This window comes from Erpetoichthys calabaricus, chromosome 5 (genome assembly GCF_900747795.2).
Source record: "Erpetoichthys calabaricus chromosome 5, fErpCal1.3, whole genome shotgun sequence".
In the NCBI taxonomy this organism is placed as follows: domain Eukaryota; kingdom Metazoa; phylum Chordata; class Cladistia; order Polypteriformes; family Polypteridae; genus Erpetoichthys; species Erpetoichthys calabaricus.
Genome location: NC_041398.2, coordinates 195,774,749 through 195,796,588, shown reverse-complemented (window position 1 = coordinate 195,796,588; position 21,840 = coordinate 195,774,749). Strand labels below are relative to the sequence as shown.

Below are 21,840 nucleotides of genomic sequence, written 5' to 3'. Positions count from 1 at the left end.
AACTAAAGCCATACCTGCAAATGTATAGGAACTGGCCTCCTTAGTAAGTATTGATTAATTCTGGTTCAGAACGCTGCAGAGAGATTTTTGATTGGGTCAAGAAAAAGGCATCACATCTCACCCATTTTAGCCTCTCTCCACTGGCTACCGGTGAAGTGTCGCATTGATTTTAAAATTTTGTTGTTTGTTTTTAAAGCCTTGCATGGTTTTGCTCCAAAATATCTGTGACCTCCTTCACCCCTGTGTGCCACCAAGAGCACTGAGGTCATCTGGACAACTGCTTCTTGTAGTGCCAAGATCTCGGCTGAAGTCAAGGGGAGACCGAGCTTTTTCAGTTGTTGCTCCTAGGCTTTGGAATGACATGCCTCTGCACATCAGGTCTTCATCCGCTATCGAGGTTTTTAAAAGTCAGCTTAAGACCTACTTGTTTTCTTCTGTCTTTCACTGTGTAAGATGGGATTGTGGTGGATTTTAAAATTGGTTGTTTTATTAATCTGCTTTTGGATGATTGTTTGTATTGTGTATATTTTAATGCTTTTTTGTACAGAACTTTGGCGCAACCTCTGTTGTTTTAAATGTGCTTTTATAAATAAATAATCTAATTCATAATTAATTAGTTTTTATATTTTTATTTTAAAATAATCATACAAAAATGGTCTTGTTCCAAACACTTTCTTCATTAGCACCAAATTACTATTCCTAATAAATCATACTCTTTTTGCTTTAATTGTAACTGACTTGCTTTTAAAAAGACTCTGAACCCTTAATTTTTTTTCTTTAATTAGAAGTCAAATAATAATGAGATACTAAGCCATCCTACACATGAGAAGCTAACCTGATCTGATTTATTCCTTTGTGGACATCATAAAACATCTGTTTAAATATAATATTTGGAAAAAAAGGTGAAGGGTAGAGAAACACTGATTATACAGTCATATAAAAAAGTCTGGGAACCCCTCTCAGCCTGCATAGTAATTTACGCTACCTGCAACTAAAAGGTAACACTGGTGTGTCGTTCATTTCCTAGGAACATCTGAGTACTGGGGTGTTTTCCGAACAAAGATTTAGTGAAGCAGTATTTAGTTGTATGAAATTAAATCAAATGTGAAAAACTGGCTGTGCAAAAATGTGGGTCCCCTTGTCATTTTGCTGATTTGAATGCATGTAACTGCTCAATACTGATTACTTGCAACACCAAATTGTTTGGATTAGCTCATTAAGCCTTGAACTTCATAGACAGGTGTGTCCAATCATGAGGTATCAAGGTATATCAAGGTATTTAAGGTGGTCAATTGCAAGTTGTGCTTCCCTTTGACTCTCCTCTGAAGACTAACAGCATGGGATCCTCAAAGCATCTCTCAAAAGATCTGAAAACAAAGATTGTTCAGTATCATGGTTTAGGGGAAGGCTACAAAAAGCTATTTCAGAGGTTTAAACTGTCAGTTTCAACTGTAAGGAATGCAGTCAGGAAATGGAAGGTCACAGGCACAGTTGCTGTTAAACCCAGGTCTGGCAGGCCAAGAAAAATACAGGAGCGGCATATGTGCAGCATTGTGAGAATGGTTACAAACAACCAACAGATCACCTCCAAAGACCTGCAAGAACATCTTGCTGCAGATGGTGTATCTGTACATCGTTCTACAATTCAGCACAATTTGCACAGAGAACATCTGTATGGCAGGGTGATCAGAAAGAAGCCCTTTCTGCACTGATGCCACAAACAGAGTCGCTTGTTGTATGCAAATGCTCATTTAGACAAGCCAGATTCATTTTGGAACCAAGTGCTTTGGACTGATGAGACAAAAATTGAGTTATTTGGTCATGACAAAAAGTGCTTTGCATGGCGGAAGAAGAACACCACATTCTAAGAAAAACACCTGCTACCTACTGTCAAATTTGATGGAGGTTCCATCATGCTGTGGGGCTGTGTGGCTAGTTCAGAGACTGGGGCCCTTGTTAAAGTCGAGGGTCAGATGAATTCAACCCAATATCAACAAATTCTTCAGGATAATGCTCAAGCATCAGTCACAAAGCTGAAGTTACGCAGGGGTTGGATATTCCAACAAGACAATGACCCAAAACACAGTTCGAAATCTACAAAGTCATTCATGCAGAGGGAGAAGTACAATTTTCTGGAATAGCCATCACAGTCCCAACTTGAATATCATAGAAAAGCTATGGGATGATTTGAAGCAGGCTGTCCATGCTCGGCAGCCATCAAACTGAACTGAACTGGAGAGATTTTGTATGGAAGAATGGTCAAAAATACCTCCATCCAGAATCCAGACACTCATCAAAGGCTATAGGAGGCGTCTAGAGGCTGTTATATTTGCAAAAGGAGGCTCAACTAAGTATTGATGTAATATCTCTGTTGGGGTGCCCAAATTTATGCACCTGTCTAATTTTGTTATGATGCATATTTTCTGTTAATCCAATAAATTTTATGTCACTACTGAAATACTACTGTTTCCATAAGGCATGTCATATATTAAAAGGAAGTTGCTACTTTGAAAGCTCAGCTAATGATAAACAAAAATCCAAAGAATTAAGAGGGGTTCCCAAACTTTTTCATATGACTGTATGCAGTTCACAAAACATTTTCAGAATTACCTCAGAAAAGGAAATTCAACAATTTTGTAAAAGACTGGTGTGGCAGAATGAGAGTACCCATAAGCCATGGAATTAAAAATGTTTCATTAACAGCATTCAATGGCTTCTAATTTAGAAATGGAGTTTGAGGTCTCATTGATTAATGTGATCATCTGATGTCTCAAAACTGCATGTCAGTTTTATTTGGCTGTCAGTTAAGGAAAAAAATAAACAGTGTACATTTATGTTTATTCATTTATCCAAGGCACCTTACAAACGAGGGCAACATAATCAAGTAAACATCAGACTAAGTGACTGTTTTGGAACAAGTGCTACAGGGCAAAGTTACAAAATTGGTCATCCCTAGTGAAGACTTTAAAACAAGCAGAACAATCTGAAACTAATTAAGCTTACCTTAGATGCAAGAACCCATCAAAGTCATTGTAATTATAGAATTAAAAAACATAAGAGATTGGAGTCTTGCAAAGCAAGTCAGTTAAAATTATAGAGAAAGAAGTCTATTTTTTCAAGCAGTAGTTGGTCACAAAATAAGATAAGAGTCTGGAAAGAAAACCTGTAGCCACTGCAGCCCTTCAAGATCAGACTTTTGCATAACTGCTTTAACTTGTTATATCACTACTTATGATTTTACCAAGCAGTCAGATCTATGCCCTGAAAACCAGAACTCACCACTTCCACACTTAAATAACCATTAGAGTAATTTACAAATCCAGTTCTTAACAATAGTCAGATCACAATGCAATAGCTAAAATCAGATACATGTATTGGCTTCAAGTTACACGGCTGGGCAACAGTTTCTTTAAAATGCTCCAACTGAAACAGGTCCAAACTCAGGGAAAGAAATTCAACTCCATCTACAATTATCAAAAATGTTTACTTAAAGCCCCATACCCACCAAACACATACCCACATTGTGTGGTTCATTATAATTATTATACAAGCCCACTTCCTTAAATTACCACTTAAAAGAAAAAAACACTGGCAACTGGGAAGCCTTATGACAAAAGACAGCTAACTACCTACTGCATTTACCAGTCTTAAATTAAATAACATTAGTAGACAATGAATACCCAAGTAATCTCTATATTACAGAAAAAATAAAGGGTTTTAAACCATTACATTAACATGGATGAAACACTTAAAGGGTCCACACCAGTGTAGTGTGTAACCATTTGTGCATTAACAAGCAAGAAAAAAAAATATCTGCCAGCTAGAAAAGCAACAGAGCCCACCTCCGGTTTCAATGCATTAATGTAAAAGGAGTTATAAAGTGGAGATTGCATGGCTGAATGCTGTGTGAGAGCATTGAGGCCTAACTTAACAAACTTGTACAGCAAACTAACGTCTGAGCTTCTCTGAAAAAGGTCTTTGGGTAGCTGAAAACTTAAATTCATCTTCACCCAATTTGTGTTTCACTGTTAAAATCTGTGTATTTTAAATACGTTTATCATAACACTTGGATCTCTTGATCCAGAAATGTTAAGAAATTGACTACTGGATTCCAAGACATAATACCAGGTAATGACAATGAAAATTACTGGGTGAACTTTCCAGAGATATTGACCACGGCTTTTGTTTACACATGCTCTTGGCCTGACAATTTTAAAAATAAAGAAAACTGTGTCTTCTTTATTGAACAATATGAAAATTTGTAATATGTTAGAAATCAGGTTAACAAGAAAGAAAGAAAGAAAGAAAGAAAGAAAGAAAGGTTAAGTGAATGAGTTTACTTTAAAAGAAATCCGTCTTAGTAAAAATAAGATGACACACATTGCGGATCACAGTTTATTATTAAATGTAGGCTGAAGAGCAAACAAACTAAAATTGCAACTGTGTATTATAATAGTAAACATACAGTGAGTAGCTTTATCTTAAAAAACATAATTCTATCCAATGGCAGTATATAAACGGGAAAGTATTAAATGGTGATTCAAAACATCTTGGAAGAGCTTTTAAAAAAAGATTAAGGAAGAAAAATTTTTTTTTTTTTTTTTTAATTACAATGTCATGCAATATACGCAAGACAGACAGACAGACAGGATTTGGCTGGTATCAGAAACATTCATAAAAACCATAGAAAAAAGCTATAATTACCCTCTGTGGAGTACAATTATTTAGAGAATTCTAATATTTTTAAAGAGTATCGCTCAAATATGAATAAAATAAATGAAGCAAATGGACAATCTTGTTGTGGTGTACTTCAATCATAAAAAGCTGCAGCTGCTCTCATGGCATCTCATGGTGGCCCAAAATTCTTATTGACAGGTTCTCTATTTATTCTTCTGTACTCAGATCCTGTTCAAAGGTACCATGTCTGCTGTTATTCTTTTGAACTCACAGTTGTTGGGTTACAGGGAAGCCAGTCATCCCACATTTATTAGAAAGTGATTTCTAAATGTGTGTATGTTTATTTGATCTGCAAATGAAGACAATTCTTACTTTTGTGAAATGCTACAGAATCTGATATCTGCAAAAATTCACAGAAGAAATAAAATAAAAAAAACATTCAGCAATGTTGAAAGAAAAAGAAAGGTCTTTGATGACAAGGATAAAAAGCTTACTTTGCTTCTAAAGCGAGAGCAACGATTGCTGCAGCCATAGGTGCCGAGGCAGATGTTCCTGTGTGACTATCAGTACAGCGATGCCTAAGGTCTGTTGTAACCTGAAAAGAAATCAAATAAAAAAAAAATGAATACTTTTGGTTTCAAGCAAAATATAATTTAATATTTTGTTCAAATTATTTTACAATATGTTGTGTAGGGAATGTAGAACTATGTTAAAATGTGAAAGGAAAAGGGCATTCAAATGTCAACAAATTAACATAAAATATACCATGTGCTGCAGATTTGCTTTGAGAATGATTATACAAGTTTCACACTGACTGAATGATCATTGAGAATATCAGTGTTGTAATGTCACCCTTTGATATAAGCCAGTTGAACTCAGAACATTCCAACAACAGTACAGAGGCATAATGTAGCTGTTGGATTTGGTTTTCAAGCTAGCCAACTATTGCCTTTACATGGCAGACATCTAATTAAGAAACAGAATGAAAAGAAAACCAGTAAGCAAAGCTCTACAACATCATCAAGTTTGGAAATCTCCAAGTCACACATCAATCAATAGACAAAGTGTCATTTGTAGGTATTAAAACTTAGGGAGTTCAATTCTGCAAACATAAACCACTGTATTAAAATTAAATCCAGTGCTAAATTTCTAGAATTTTCTTACAGCCCTAACGTCTGCTATGTTTGACAAAGAGTACTTAATAATAATACCAAGGTACATCTTAACTTTGATTTTTAACCAAGAAATATATTTCTTTGCTTAAAATGACTTCTGAGCTTGCAAATCTATCCACTGTGAAATTCCCTTTTCAAATGTGTACATTTTTAACAGAATAATGTTTTATTTTTTATCCAACAATCTATTTTAAATTATAATTCACTGAGTCTGAAGCTTCAGTCTACTTGACAGCACTGAACCTAAGGCAAGAATAACCTTAGAATAGTCATCTATCTATCATGAAACATTCATTCATACTTAGGATGGGGATAATTTAAAGATGTCAATTAATCTCACAAAGTATCTTTGGAATGCAGAAGAGGACTAGTGCACCTGGACAAAATCTACTGAACATTCGATAATGAAAACATTGTTCAAATGATAGCAAGGCTTTAAGCCCACAATGTACTGCTCCTTTTCTTTTCAGCACTAAATTGATTTCATTAGACAAAAACATTACTTTTAATGACTACATTCATAGCAGAGTAGAGTCTACAGCTATTTGTTTCTAATTGGAAATGCTATTAAACCAAAAAACAGTGTTATAACAGAAGGAAAATTAGTTAATTTTAGTATCTGTGCAATACTCGACAAGAGGTTTAACCTAAATCTTAGTTTTATTGTCATTATTATAATTAAAATGTGCAGATAAAAAGAAAGAAAAATGTGGGAAAAATGCCCAGGAAACAGTATCTAGGAAAAAAATTATTTTGTAGAATAAAGTAAAGGAAGTATTAGATACAGCTTTCAAATTCAAATCTTATGATGCACTCAGAATATCTTGAAGTTAAGCAAGGAGGATAGAGAATAACAGACAGCTTATCAAGTTAAGCAAACTGGAGGAAAGCTGTGCTGTCTATGTTAAGGATACACAAATGATGCAGTGGATACAAAGAGAGCATTGCTATGTGGCACTGAAGATGTGAATCAAGTTTGTTTTGTAGAGGTTACAAATTTTGATAAACTGGAAGCTGACATTTTTACTACATAATAAAATAAAATACTGGCTAATTAGAACACTAATAATAACAACACCTTCACTTGTCCACATGCTACGCTATTGGAAAATGTGAATGTTGTAAGCTCTGGGTTGTTTAACAGAGGTGAAAGTTGACTTCTATGTTGGTTATTGTTATTTTTGTATTTGAGTATTTAAAAAAAAGAATGTCCTTTTTAAATGGGAATAACAAAGATACATTTAAATTAAAAAGGAAATGAGCAAAGGAATGAAATACTGCGGCTTTCAAAGAATTTTTTTATTCCAAGAAAAGTGAAATGGATTAAGAACAGGGACAGATGCTACATATAGTATATATCATGGAACTTCATATATGAGAATGTCTCAATGGAGAAATTGGTTGTTAGCATGTGGATATCCTAGTATAATTACAAATTTTACTCAATGATTAAAAAAAATACATAAATTATTTATTTATTTATGGCCCTTTCCCAGCCAAGAGGCCAATGTATTGGAAGGATTGGGGAAGCAGACATGCACAAGACACTGCTGCCTCCCGAAATGCTAGATGGCAGCCTCCCTGGCTTGCAGCAGCACCTCGGATTCCCACAAGGCTTCATGGGAGTTTGCTGCAGCCCTGCTGCGTTCCGTAGATGCTACCAGGAGGAGCTGTGGAGGTTAGAGTGCCCTGCTACATTGGGCTTTCACCACACCTGAGACTCCAGATCTGGCTAACGAGCCACCTGGAAAACTCCCAGTAGCAGCATAAAAGGAACAGCCTCACTTCACTTTGGGAGCCAGAGTGGGGGTGAAAGAGGATGAAGCTTGCCAGAGGAGGAGTGGAGGTGGAAGGAGGAAGAGAAAGGGAAGAGAGGAGGACTGTGTATTAGTGCAGTGTGCTGCTTATGAAACTGTGCTGCTGTGGGGACGTGTGCTTTGTGGCAAAACGTGTGTCTACTTCTGTTTGTGTTGGGGTTTAAGTGGCTGGAGCACCCTCTAGTGGCCACTATATTACATATAAATTCATCACACATGCCAGCTAAATTAAGGTCAGGTTTGAACTTCACGCTACGCATGCTCCAGCGGACACTCCTGCTGCACAAGCGTTTTACTGTTTATACTTAACGCGTGTACTTTACATAAATCTGGAGGAATCCACCAGGCGGCAGTGCAAGATATCATCACAGTGAGAACAGGTTTGGCTTTGCTGTGTTGTGAATTGCCTGGAACACCCATTTAATTCCGATGACACCTTTCTGCAATATCTCTGAAAATGATGTTTAATGATTAAATCCATCAATCCAGGGATGTGTCCAATCCAGCAAGTATTGGGCACGAGGCTGAAACAATCCCTGGATGGGCATCAGCTCATCGCAAGGTGAATTCAAGCACTCACATACACTTGTGTCATTTTAGTGTCACCAAATCTGCATATCTTGGGAAGGAAACCGGAGCACACTGTGGAAATCCAGCAGGAACAACATGTAAACTCCAGGCAGAGAATACCAGCAACGTGACTCCCTGCGAGACAGCAGTGCTACCGCTCTGCCACCGTGTCACATCCATGTTTGTAATTATTAACAGTGTTCCTTATTTAAACGAAATTAATGATTTATCTGTAAAATGTAACATACATACTTTATTGCATTTCATCATGAATGTGATATCAAGTATAAATCTAAAGAGTCTAAATGTGCAGAGAGTTGGAATATCATACGTTTAATGTGTTCTGTGTGGTGATCTATTGCTGTCTGCCGCTGCTGTCAGGTCAGAAGGAAGCCCCAGAAAAAAAAACAAAAGACGGCACAAAAGATGGTATGTGAGACTTTTAAAATGTATCGTGTCATTACGACCAGGAATATGCAACCCTTGAATATAAAAGCACCACAAATACATCTGCATGTCGGCATTTTGTTTTACCACATCAAACCATTCATCAAACATTGAAGCGTGCACATCGATCTCGTAGGATCCGCAAAGCAGCTTTCTGTCACATGTAGATAGTAAACAGAGACTCTGATGTCACATTCCAACTTTTAGCACACTGCGCCCCCCGACTTTTTACTGGTACTGCAACTCGCAGCATGTCTCATTAATTTCTGAGGATGCGTCAAATAAACGCTGGGAACGCGTGGCAGCCATGATGCGAGCGTGTACGCGTTCTGAGTGTGACGTATAAACGAGCCCGAATACGCAAGCTGGTTCTGAGAGTTTCTGTGTCAAGAGAGTATAACACATAACTAAAATGACAAGTATTGGCAGAGGCTTGTACCAATTATGCTAAAAAAAAAAAAAAAAAATACTTTAAGCATGAGCAATGCTACAACTTAACAACAATATTATGAGGGGAAGTCAAATGACAGCATGAAACAAGTTATAAAACAGTGAAATAATTAAGAGTAAATGACGAATGGCCTCATGTTAAGAGGAACTTATATTGATCATTTTCAGATGCAATTTATAGATCATGGATGGATGGATAATGCATAAAATACATAATTAACTTTGTGTTACTACTCAGTTTATTGTTATAAGGTTCACCAAGGTAATGAAAGGGGAACATACATATGAATTACATTAAAATAGGAGATAATATTACTTTTAATACTGGCACTGAATAAACAATTGAGATAGATGTAAGTGAGAAGATTGTTAAGGTTTTCACCAAAATACCTGGATAGCATGGTAACTGGAAGGTAAATTAAGACAGAGTATTTAAGAGTTAGACTTATTGATTTTATCATTACGATATAAGAACATGATTAAGTAGCTTTTAAAAAGACTTAGGAAGTGGGTTTTGGGTTAATGTACTTGACTGCATTTCTAAAAAAAAAAAGTAAACTCCAGGATGTTGTCATTGCAGTGGAAGCTGGCATTACAGATATTATAAAGACATGCTGTTTTTCATCATCTAAACTTGCTTAATTTAAGTCTAGTGATGTGGGATCTGTAAGCTTGCGAAACCCCCATAACCTATATGGGCGCATGGACATACACCGGGTCAGTTTAAACTCACTGAATAACCTGACCTGCTTGTCTTTAGGATTTTGAAAGTACATCTGAATAAAACAGGAAAAGAAAAAGAATGCTCACAGAGACACAGACAAATGTGAAATCTCTGTGGAAACAGTGACCAAACAGAGATTTAAATCTTCGCCTTCTGGAGCTGTGAGGCAGAAGCATCAAACCACTGCACTGCCAATTTCCTTATTATGTTATTTATTTTAATTTATGAAATATTTCCATAATATTAAGAAATGTTACTCATGTAAGAAAAAAGGATGATCAGTATACACTAAAATAAACAACTAGGTGACAATCTAAGCTTAGTTTGACAAAAATAAAGAGAAAAAAGGAAAAGCATTGCTAGTCAATATAATAATGTTCATAATATTAATTGAGAAATACAAGAAAACAAAAATAAAACAGAACAAAACACAGTCAAAATTTGCTTAGAAATTGAATTCAGTGCTACTGAACTAACATCAAAGTGCAAAGTATCCCTTTAAAACAGTTTATTAAGCAGAACTGTATATCCCTAAAATAAAACAATAGAAAACCTGTGCTAATTTTTCACATTACAAAATATTTTCTGTGTGTAGCAAATTAATTTGCAAAGTATATTAATTGTAATTGTTACAAAAAAGACAGGGCACGTACAAATTGCTCATAAATTTTTAGGAGCAGCGGGAAATTGCCAACAGAAGCCAAGATACTTTGTTTCTTAAGTTACCAGTGTGTGGAAAAGGAACTTGCATGTGAAAGTACAATGTCAGAGGGCACTTGCTGTTCCTGAAATCCTATACACAGAGGTGAAGGTCAAAGACCACCAACAGCTGAAACTGTGAAATGATGTTCAGGCCTTCAGTTCTCGAGAGGCTGTGTCATCAATCAAAGTGTCTGCACATGAATTCAAGTGTTATGCAGTGCCTGTTGGGCGTTCTTGAAAAAAAAAAAAAGAAAACTCCCAGTGCACAACACTGTGAGAAAATAAAAGGATATAGTGTGTAAAAGAACGTATACACAATTAATTTGTATAGTTTTGCAATGGAAATCCATAATCCGGAGTGCCACAGCAATGGGTTTGAATACTTTTAAAAATAAGAGATTTCAGTTTTTGACTTATACAGTTCTTGACTTAAACTGAGAACCATTCTGTACAGTTTTAAAGGCAGGTGGCATGCAAGAGAGAATTGCTTAGGTAGAATGGATTTAATTAATATATTTGTTGATTATCAACATATTTACATTACTTCTGTCCAAAAAACAACCCTTCATTGGGGATTTACTTTAGCAACTTGTTGCATCCTTGGGAGTGGGAGGCCATGACTACCCAATACCATGGCATCCCCTTAAACCCAGCCTACACTAGCAACTATATTTTAATTACATGCTTTATTTATGTACACATATAAGGTAGTTGACTAAATTTAAATTGGCCAAGGGAGAACATAAACCCAGAAGGATTAGCAGGTGCCTGGTTTATTATGCAAGATAAGGTACTGTCCCACATTAAGGTGCATACAAATTAGAAGCACAGTTTACTACATGTTTGCACAAGGATGTCAAAAACCTACTGGAATCTGCAATTATTACAGGATGAACTGACATGGGGGATCTTGTGTGGCCTATAGGACTGGAAAACTTTACAACAAAGATCTCCCCGCTCAATGGTGAGGGCTTAGATATATTAACAGGATGAATTACATACTTTCAGAAGTCTCTAGAGATCAAGGGTAGAGTGATTAATGGATCTCCAGCAACTCTATGTTTGGCTCCTGAACCCAAGTCAACTGACGTTGCTCATCTAAGGATATATAAAATCTCAAACAACAAAGTGCTATGAATTTATCCATTTCTTTTCTCTTTAAGGTACACATTACCTATTCACAACATAAATGAAATTAAAAAATATATACACTGTATAGCACAGACTTAATAGTCAGCCATCCCTATTAACAAAGAATGTGGCAAGATACACAAAGAATACTGGATGATGATTATTTCCCTACAAAACAGAAGAATCCAAAATACACTAAGCAGAAAGTTTGGTAGTCTGTTTCAGGTGTGTAATTAGCTGGGTTCAGTTACCTTAGCATGGCTTCATGAAATGTGCTATAGGAGCCATCTGCAATGTTAGCATAATACGACTCAGTGACAACAGTCACTGTTTTGTTGGTTGCATGACTTGGAGCATTTGGAAGTACCGGTAGTAAAATTTCTCTTATGTATATGTTGTGAACAACAAAACTGCTCCAACTGATATGGGAATATTTCCTCAAAAACACTGGCTAAGACAGTCAACCTCAACCATATCAGAGCTAGCAAATCACACCCCCTACCACTCCCACAGCCACTATGATGAAGAATATATGTGTGAGCCAATTAACTGAAACTGAAAAGACTGACAGTCAAAAGCCCAAACAGTTATCTGGGCTATGCGAGTCTGCCTTCAGCTTGACTGGGTAAGAGGCTTGAACCCTGCAGTTTGTTTGAGAAGAGGCACCAAAGTTCATGTTCAGGTTGTGCAGGAATTGTGAACAGTCCTGTATACAAAATGAGGCAAGTTGCACAAGCAGTTTTATTTAAAAAAGTTTCTTCCATAAATATTGCTGACTATAAAGTGGGTGAATAAACTGCAGGAAATCAATTCAAAAAAAGCCATAAAAACATGACAAATAAATAGGATTTACCTTATAATGGATAACAAGAAACATTTTAATAAACCCTGTAAACTCAATTAAGATAAAATAAAAGTTTTCTGAACATCCTCCATTAAATGTTCCTTAATGCATTTTTCAGTGCTGGGAATAATTATAGCTTTAAAACAGTGCACTAAACAGTAATGTAACCGCTCAATGCTGCAAATTTCTTAATAGCAAATTATCAGCTTCATATTGCATGGCAGGAAATTATAAATTATTGCTTAAATACTTGACTTATTTTTATTTAAGAAAAAATATAGCCTTCCATAACTTTTTGAACAACCTAAATTCAAATGAATATGAGCTTCCCACAGAAATGGTCTGATTTAACATTTCAGCACACTTAAACTTTCCTAATGTGGGGAAAAATCATGTGACTGAAATATGAAGCTACTGCATACCTTTGCTGTTTCCACTGATGGGAATGTAGAAATGTTACCAGAAAGCTTTGATAGCTCTATAAGTGCTGAAGGGCTGTCCTTTTTGATCATTAAACAGGAAAGTTGTTGAAAAGATTAAACATGACAGGAGTGTGCCACCAGGCTACAACTATCTGTCAAACAGAAAGTTTATCAAGACTGAGATTAGAGCGTCTATACTTTTTCCTGACTCCTGAAGTTTTTTTGCCACCTTGAGAAACAGGATACCAGATTATCTCTTACTTGAGACTACAATTACATCTTATAGTGTTGTTCTTGATCTGCAAATAAATATACATTTTTGTTGCAATGTGTTACCTAAAGTAAAAATGAAAACTTACTATTTTTCGATCATAGTTTTCCCCACTGCTGAAGGTGGTAGTCAGTGTGGAAGCACATTCCTCCAGATACCAAGGCTTCTTTCCACTTTCTGCAGTACTGCTTATAGATATAGTATAGATACTGTTGGTGTATCCATCACAGGAACAATGATCTCGACTTCTCCCTCCATTACCTGAGGCCCAGACAAAGACTGAACCCAAGCCCTTTCTTCCCTGTAAAACAAAAATATTTCTGTAGTAATGAAAAAAGGAATACAACAACAGTCAATCTATTACTAGTGAATATAAACAATATACAGTACACGCATAAAAATATCATTGTGATTTTTTCTTGCTGTTAATCACCCAATACTACCTAGCCATTATATACACATTCCCTCCCTTGATGTGGTAGAAGGCTTGCATGCCTCCGAGACCCAATGAGCTATGCAGGTGAGAGTAAATACTGTAAAGTTCAACCATGCCTGAAAGGGTGGAGGGTGGGAGCCAGAAAAAAGGGACTCAGTCACCTGCTAGTGGCAGCAACCTAGCAGTAGTCAGAAAGACAAGAGAACGCTTAAGTGTCAATGGCAGAATGACATGTGGAAAGCAGATAATGACATACGTTCTGAAAACGTGAGGGAATGGGGTCCCTGACATATCCTCAAACCCTAAGGAAAAAAAATCATGGTGATACACTATCAAAGAAATCAGTTTGGAAAAAGGAAGGTCAGAGAAAGCAAGGTAATCACAGTCTGTCCCAATCGGCGAATTATGAAGCATCAGGAGAACCCATACTGTCATACTGTTACTGGTGCAAAAGAAGGTGAGTAAAAGGGGGGAAGAACCCTAAAAAAGGAAAGAATCCAGCATTTAGATACAGTACAACTTTAAAATGTTGCCATATAGAATGTGAGGCATTTACTAGCACCAAGAAAGTTGACTTGTGTGATCCAAGAGACAGAGAATATGATAGTTGAATATGAAAGGTGAGGAGTTGAAACACATTGAAAAGAGAATGGAGAGTGTATAACTAATTATAAGATCAGATTGCAAATACAAGGTGACTTATTCTGGAAAACAAGAAAGCAGGAAAAATGGATTTAAGCTTAAATCATAAAAGTATGAAGTCTCTGGCCTACTAACATGCTTGCTCAGAGACGATTATAGTCATCAAGCTAAAGTGGAACATGTATGACATCCATCCATTATCCAACCCGATATATCCCAACACAGGGTCACAGGGGAGCCAATCCCAGCCAATACAGGGCACAGTAAGGTTTTAAATAAATGCCCTAAATGAAGATGCAAAGGAAGAAGAGAAATATTACTAAAGAACTACAGCAGAAGGTAATTAGAGTGAGTAAGACATTTACTGATAAGATTGTAACACTAAAGTAGGACATGGAAGGGTAATAGGAATTATTGGACCATTTGGATTAGGCAGTAGAAATTATAATGGAAAGAAGCTGGTAGAGTTTTGTAGGTACTGTATTATACATACAAATACTTTGAATCAGTAGAAAGAGAGTAGAAGACACGTAGATATAACCAGATGGAGAAACAAGAAACCACACTGACTACATACTGATGAGTGAAAGATTCAAGAATAGGGTAAATGCTCAAAGATAAGACATGGCATGGATAATGGATCAGACAACAAAAGGTGTTTTGATCACAGTGTTCGTGAAAACCAGAACAGCTCTCAAAAAGATAATTAGGAAATTCTCAAGAAATATGTGGAATGTGGATAAAGTAGAGGACATTGAAGAAAGAAAACGATTGAGGAGAGATACCATCTTATGATGGTAAGTAAGGAACTGAAAGAATATCTAGAAGAAATGTGGAAATATATAAAGTATATTTGAAGCAGCAAATGAATTATATTGCAAAAAGGAGCAAGAAATGAAGCAGAAATGGAAGAAAGTAGAAATATTGGAAAAGAAGAGGGTAAAAAGAAATGTAAGGAACATGGAAGGAGCAGACCATAACCATATTGTACATATAAGGAGTTGAGCAGAGAAATACAGAGAAAGTGTAAATAAAGCTAAAGAGGAATTCTAAGGAAGAAAGTTGTGATGAGTTGCAGAAACTTGACAGGAGTCACTGCCAAACGTTTTACAGAAAACAGATGGAATGTGTGTAGCAAGTGTGAAAGAGATGAGGAAAAGATGGGAAGAATACACTTAGAAGAAGTTACATAATAATGAAAGATGAGAAGGGTCCGCAAAAAGCAAAGAGTTAAATGTAAAGAACAACATTTTCAGATACATGCATTCCTTAAAGCAATTTGAACTTTGCAGTAGTATTAATGTAGTCTGCTCAGGGTTTTTGAAAGCTGAGAGAGAGAGACAGAGGGACCATCAATGGGTTAGGCCTAAAACGCCAGGCTCGGAATTACCCTTTACTTGTATCGACTAAATGGCCTCATCAACCAATGGACAACTAGGTAAGGGCATAGTAGCTTAGGGCATATTTTGTGTTAAAAATAGATTTGTTTAAGACCATTTACAACTTGCAGATGGAGATGGACCATCTCTTTAGGGCCACTCTAGTTTTTTTTGACAGAAAAGAAAAAATATCTATTCATGAGTAGGATTTCAGCTATAATCTCCCCAATAAGAAATGAAGAGAATAGCCAAAAATTTAGTCAGGAAATGCTAAAAAAAAATAAAAGACTACATAGGGATGGACTATTTTACTTTTTTTGATCACACATTCTAATTCTGGGAGACTAATACAATATTAATATTTGCACTACGTTAGTTAACTAAGCAGTGTGAATATTAATTTCTTGATTCAGTGTTCATTTAAAAAAAAAATGATTTGATCAAATAGCTTGTTCATTATTTATAAGTAGCATATACACTAGTCATGATTTTATTTCAGGAAAAACTCAAAGCAAGATATGGTTTCTACATATAAAATTTCAACAGTATATTAAAACACAGTTAAACAGAAAGCAGGCAAATGTGTAATACATTAGGTGAAACACTTATCCTTCCCATAGGAAAACATGCAGCAAAAGAACAGATTCTACTGTAACTTAAAGTAAAAGAATCATTAACTTCATTTAAACAATAGCGTTAATTTTTATTTTCGCCTGAGAAATGTGGGTGGAAGGTATTTTAAGTTAAATACCCAAATCCATGAGGTGTCAAATGTCATCACAATTATTAATATAATTTTGTCATAATGGAAGACAGTACTACAGTGCAGGGCTGAATGTGCAGGTTTAAATCCACCTTTTGTTGTATTTTGTCATTCTGACAAAGTGATGTAAACAGCCTGTGCTGCAATGGTTTAAAATGTCAAAACTATTGTAAGTTAATCTGGTGCTGCAGGTTGCTCTAAATAAAGCTGTCTGCCAAATATATGCTAACAATATTCCTTTCAGTATGTTTTGTGAGTCAGTCTTGCTTTAGGAAATCCATGCAAGCCACATCAAGAAAAGGTCTGTCCAGTGAGCTGGTTGATGTATTAGTGTTTCTGAAAGAAAAAATGCCTTAGTCTGTGTGTTCTGTTTCTGAAGGCTATATGTTTATAAGATGATGTTGACATGTTTATTTGTATTAATACAACAACTGAACGTACAATACAGTTGAAAATGAAGAAACACAGAGCTATAAGGAGTTATCCTTAAGAGCACCTTGTTATGGGGTCTCCCTTACCATTGTGATCATGTGATTATGTGATTGTTTTGGCTTTATTTCTTTATTTATTTGTCCTTTCCATTTCACAGACAGTGTACTGTTTCCTGTGACAAATATGCCTTTCAATACATTTGGTTTAAAATAGTGTTTTACTTTAACATTATAATAACCTGCATAATTTTTCAATACATTAAATCAGATTGCATTTAAAAGTTCAAAATATGACTTTGCAATGGTACTATATGTTCTTTGGGGTCACAGTATTTGTTTAATATACTGCCACCATATGAATCTTTCTGATTGATGCACAGATAAAGCATAGAAAAGGTTTACACTATACATCATCATCTCTCATTTATTCATTCAATCATTCTACTTTGGAACTCACTTATTCTAATTATTCAACCTAACTTGGCAGCACCAGGTGTGTAGGAAGAACCAACCCTTGACAGGATACCAGTCCATCACAGGGGTCATTCACCCAACATGTACAGCCGTTCATGCCTAGAATACCGGGTGGCAGACTAACCTGAACATCTCTGTGGTGTAGGAAGAAAACCCACATGGACATGAACAAGAAGTGAACCCAGGCTGTTGTATACAATTTAAAATAAAGTACAGCTTCAACAGGAGAAAACAAGGAATAAAATAAAAATTTTCTCTTTCAAGTTGGCCCACGCTTACCTGTACCTTAAATGTTTAGTTCAGATTATAACCAAGTTCCTTAGGCAGGTGTACGAGAACTCAATTACTTATCTGCTTAAAATAATTAAACAGAATGGTACTGTTTTATGAATATGCACTAGCACTATTTTTTATGATATTTTTTCTAAGACAACTGAGCTAAATAATTTCTGCTTTTCATAGCCAAAAGAAAAAAAAAACAAATAAAAAAAAACATATAAAAAACATATAAAAATTCATTTTTAAAAACTCTCGAGTGAATATTTCTAAAAAAGAGCTGTTCTAGTCATGCTTGTATATATCTTGTTAGCTACTTTCTGCCACCTATAACCAGACCTACAAATTTGCAGGTTACGCCCTCTTTTTGCTGTTTTAAAAAGCTGTTAACCTTATTTCTATTACTGTTTAATTTTAAAGTCATGGATGATAGGATCCAATAGGAGTTTTTTTTTTTTTTTTAATGGCAATTGCAGAAAATGAGATGGGGAGATAATTATTACAAATTCATGGAGGTCAATCATATAAAAAAGTGACTCATTTGGCAAGTTGGGTTAATCAAAAAATCATTTACTGTAAAAATCTCCTTTTGTACCCAATGGGTCAAAGACTCAGCTGTTACAATTCCTACTTTAGTTTCAGCTAATTAACAGAGCTCAGTATAAATTTAGGTCTACTTAGTCCTTTACTATTCATATAGGTGTCCATTATTAAGCGCTATAGCACTATTATCGAAACACTTTACAATGTGAAGGTACATTTACTAAAATATGGCACATTAGTCTACAGTACCTGTTACTTCTCTAAATAGATATAGATTTCTAAAATTGTATCCAGGGCAGATTACTTGTATTTTTTAAAGTATATATAACAATTTCTTAGATATATACTAATAACACTGCACAACAAGTTTTTTGAAAAGTCTTGCTTCGTGAAAAGTTTTTGCTGATTGTGAAAGGTACCTACTGGGTATGCACAAATATAATTTTGGTTTTGCTGTAACACGTATGAACTCTGAGAAATGGACATTTATATATTTACTGACAATAACGTATTTAGTCACGTTTATGTTTCGCATAAGCTATTAAATTCAACAGAATTAAGTGTTTTGCTCCTGATTTTCTTTTGTATTCAATGTCTGGTGTATTACGTTGCAGTGTCCAACAGTAGTCAGCAAGCATTGACGGATTCCAGTTGCCCTGGTATTGTTTCTCCATCGTAGCAATGTCCTGGTGAAACCTTTCAAAGTGTTCGTCACTGACAGCACCGAGATTTGCGGGGAAGAAGTCCAAGTATGAGTGGAGGAAATTAATCTTGAGTGACATGTTGCACTTCATTGTCGTGTATGCTTTGAGAAGTTTGTCTACCAGCTGAATGTAGTTTGGGGCTCTGTATTTGCCCAGAAAATTGTCAATTGTCTTTGGCCCAACTAACAAATCTTCAAACCGCTTGTCACTCATGTCTGATCTGGGGGCCAACAAAAATACCCTCTTTGATCTTGACGTCAGTTATTCTTGGGAGCATCTGTCTTAAAGAAAACCTTCGCCTTCCTTTTTCAGTTCTTTCATGAAATTCTTAAGGAGTTCCAGTTTTACGTGAAGAGGAGGCAAAAATATCTATGCGGGGTCGACAAGCAATTCATGTGCCACATTTTTCTGTCTTGGAACTAACTTTTTATGGAGTGGCCAGTTCTGTCAAGAATAGTGCGACTCTTTGGCACAGCTGTCCCATTGACAGATGAAACAACAGTACTTTGTATAGCCAAGCTGCAGTCCTAGTAACAAAGCAACAACTTTAAGATTTCCACAGATATTCCAGTTGTACCTGCTATTCTGGACATGCTTCAGCAACAATTCTATATTCTCATGCATTTCTTTCATGTGTGCTGCATAGCCAACAGGTACTGAAGGATAAACGTTGCCATTGTGTAGCAGAACAGCTTTCAAGCTTAACATTGACGAATCAATGAAGAGACGCCACTCTTCCGGGTTGTGATCACAACCCAGGGCCAAGAACAATCCTTCAATGTCACAACAGAAACAGAGACTGTCGACTTGTGCAAAAAATCTGGTTATATCATGATGTTGGCCTCGAAACACAGAAATTTTCATACCTGGTGACAGCAAACGCCATTCCTGCAGTCTCGAACCCAGCAGCTCAGCTTTTGCTTTTGACAGACCCAAATCTCTGACCAAATCGTTCAATTCGGACTGTGTTTATCAGATGTGGATCACCTGATGAGCACGGTTCAAAATCCAGGTCAATGACACTGTCAGTATCCTGCATAGCAGTTTCTTCATCTGGTTTGTCTAAGGTCCAATCGTCTGGTGGTCTCGGAATTGGAAGACTGTCGTCATGTGTCATGGGTCTCATTGCTGAAGGCTGATTAGGACATTCAATTGCTCTTCGGATACGTGGGTGTTTTGAGTTCCAAATGAATGAGGTTATTATTGAATCTAACTGTTTAAAAAACGATTTATTGATATATATTGAAATGTTTTGAAATAAAAAGAGAAGTTTAGGGAGGATATTCATCTTAACAATGTTAATTCTTCCGGCTAGAGTGAGATGAAGGGTTGACCATCTATGCAAGTCTTGCTTAATTTTTTCCATACAGACGCCAAAATTTTGTTGATAAAGAGCTTTATGTTTACTTGTGATATTTACCCCTAGGTATTTAAACTGATCTGCTATGGTAAAAGGTAGGGTGTCTAATCTAATATTATATGCTTGTGAATTCACTGGAAAGAGTATACTTTTATTCAGATTAATTCTAAGACCAGATATCTTTTGAAATTCTGTTAGTGCTGTTAAAACAGCAGGGACAGTGTTTTCTGGGTCCGATATATATAAGACCATATCATCTGCATATAGAGAAATTTTCTGTTCCAGTCCTTCTCTGACAATCCCCTTTATCTGATAAGAATTTCGGCAGTGAACCGCCAGTGGGTGATGGGTAAATTTTGATGTGATATTCATGATCAGCACCCAAAAAAAAAAAAAAAAAAAAAATATATATATATATATATATAAGAAACACCCAACAATGTTCAAGAAGCAATAACTTTGTTGTGCAGTGTAACCTATGAAACGCCAAAGTGGAATTCTGTGCTAAACTTCACAACTCAAAGACTAAGTTTAATTTTTCAGATATCAGAAGAAAAAAAAAATGCATTCGCCATCATTTTGAATGGGCATGAAATATCATGGAAAGGCAGATGGGCAACTGAAGTAAACAACAACAATATTATGTCAGGTGTTCTCAATTAGTGAGACCCTGAAACATAAGGGTAGGATGGAAGGTATCTCTGGATCACAGATAAAGTGGATTGTAAAGACTTTTTGTCTTTCCTGCCATGATTAATACAAACGTAGACTATATCCAATTAGCAATCCCAAAAAAGTCACCTTCAGAAAGTCAATCATTTCATGGTGAGACAACTTTGGGCAGGGTAGAATTATAAGGTAAAAGATTAAGCCTTCACTGCACACATCTAAATTGTTTATGATTACTAGGAAGAAAAAAGTCCTGAAGAAGCCACCTACAGGGACACAAGAGTCCATAATAAATGGTGATGACCTCTGCCTACATATAATAGTGGACTATAAAATGTTGGGAGACACCTGCTGAAATGTTTGTACAAATAACATTCTACTCTGCGTATAAGGAACCTACCCAGTGATAAATGCAACCAAGTACAGTGATGTACTTTGTTCTGGGTGAGCTGGGATGATTTCTATTTAAGGGGTAACTAAATAACAAATATTTAAACTAAAGCCAAAATACATGGGCAAGTTAATAGTCAGTAGCCAGTGACTAGCCTGCATTTTGTTTTTTTCTGAATTCTTCTTAATCTAACGTTTTTATGGGAATAAACTTAGTACCAATGACATCCAGCAGTACAGCTTACATCAACTGATAACTTATCAAGCATATTAGTTTAGTTGCAGTTAAAGTGACTGCACAGTTCTTCCAATGTCAGGTATCAGTAAGTTAGTTTGCTGTTGAGCTATGATCAAATGTGCAGGGTATTAAACACACCACAATGGGGAAGGTTTTCTCCCACTACAGTTTAAACCTCAATGGCATAGTTAGAGGGATCAATGCATAAACACACTTAATAAATTTTAACCAACTTTTGAGAGTCAAAATCCTAAGACTGGTTCATTGACAGAGAAGAAATGTACAAGATAATCCCACTGGAAGTT

At 36.0% G+C, this 21,840-nt stretch overlaps 1 protein-coding gene across 4 annotated transcripts in view; it reads right to left on the bottom strand.

Moving 5' to 3' along the window:
• Positions 1-21,840, bottom strand: part of pcsk5b (proprotein convertase subtilisin/kexin type 5b) — a 522,800-nt gene that overhangs the window by 269,285 nt on the left and 231,675 nt on the right. For all 4 annotated transcript variants that reach the window (XM_028802364.2, XM_028802367.2, XM_028802368.2 and 1 more), the window contains exons 8-9: positions 13,319-13,531; positions 5,172-5,272 (exon numbers count right to left, since the gene is read on the bottom strand). In XM_028802364.2, coding sequence (XP_028658197.2) covers positions 5,172-5,272; positions 13,319-13,531 — 314 coding nt within the window. The remainder of the gene's footprint in view (positions 1-5,171; positions 5,273-13,318; positions 13,532-21,840) is intronic.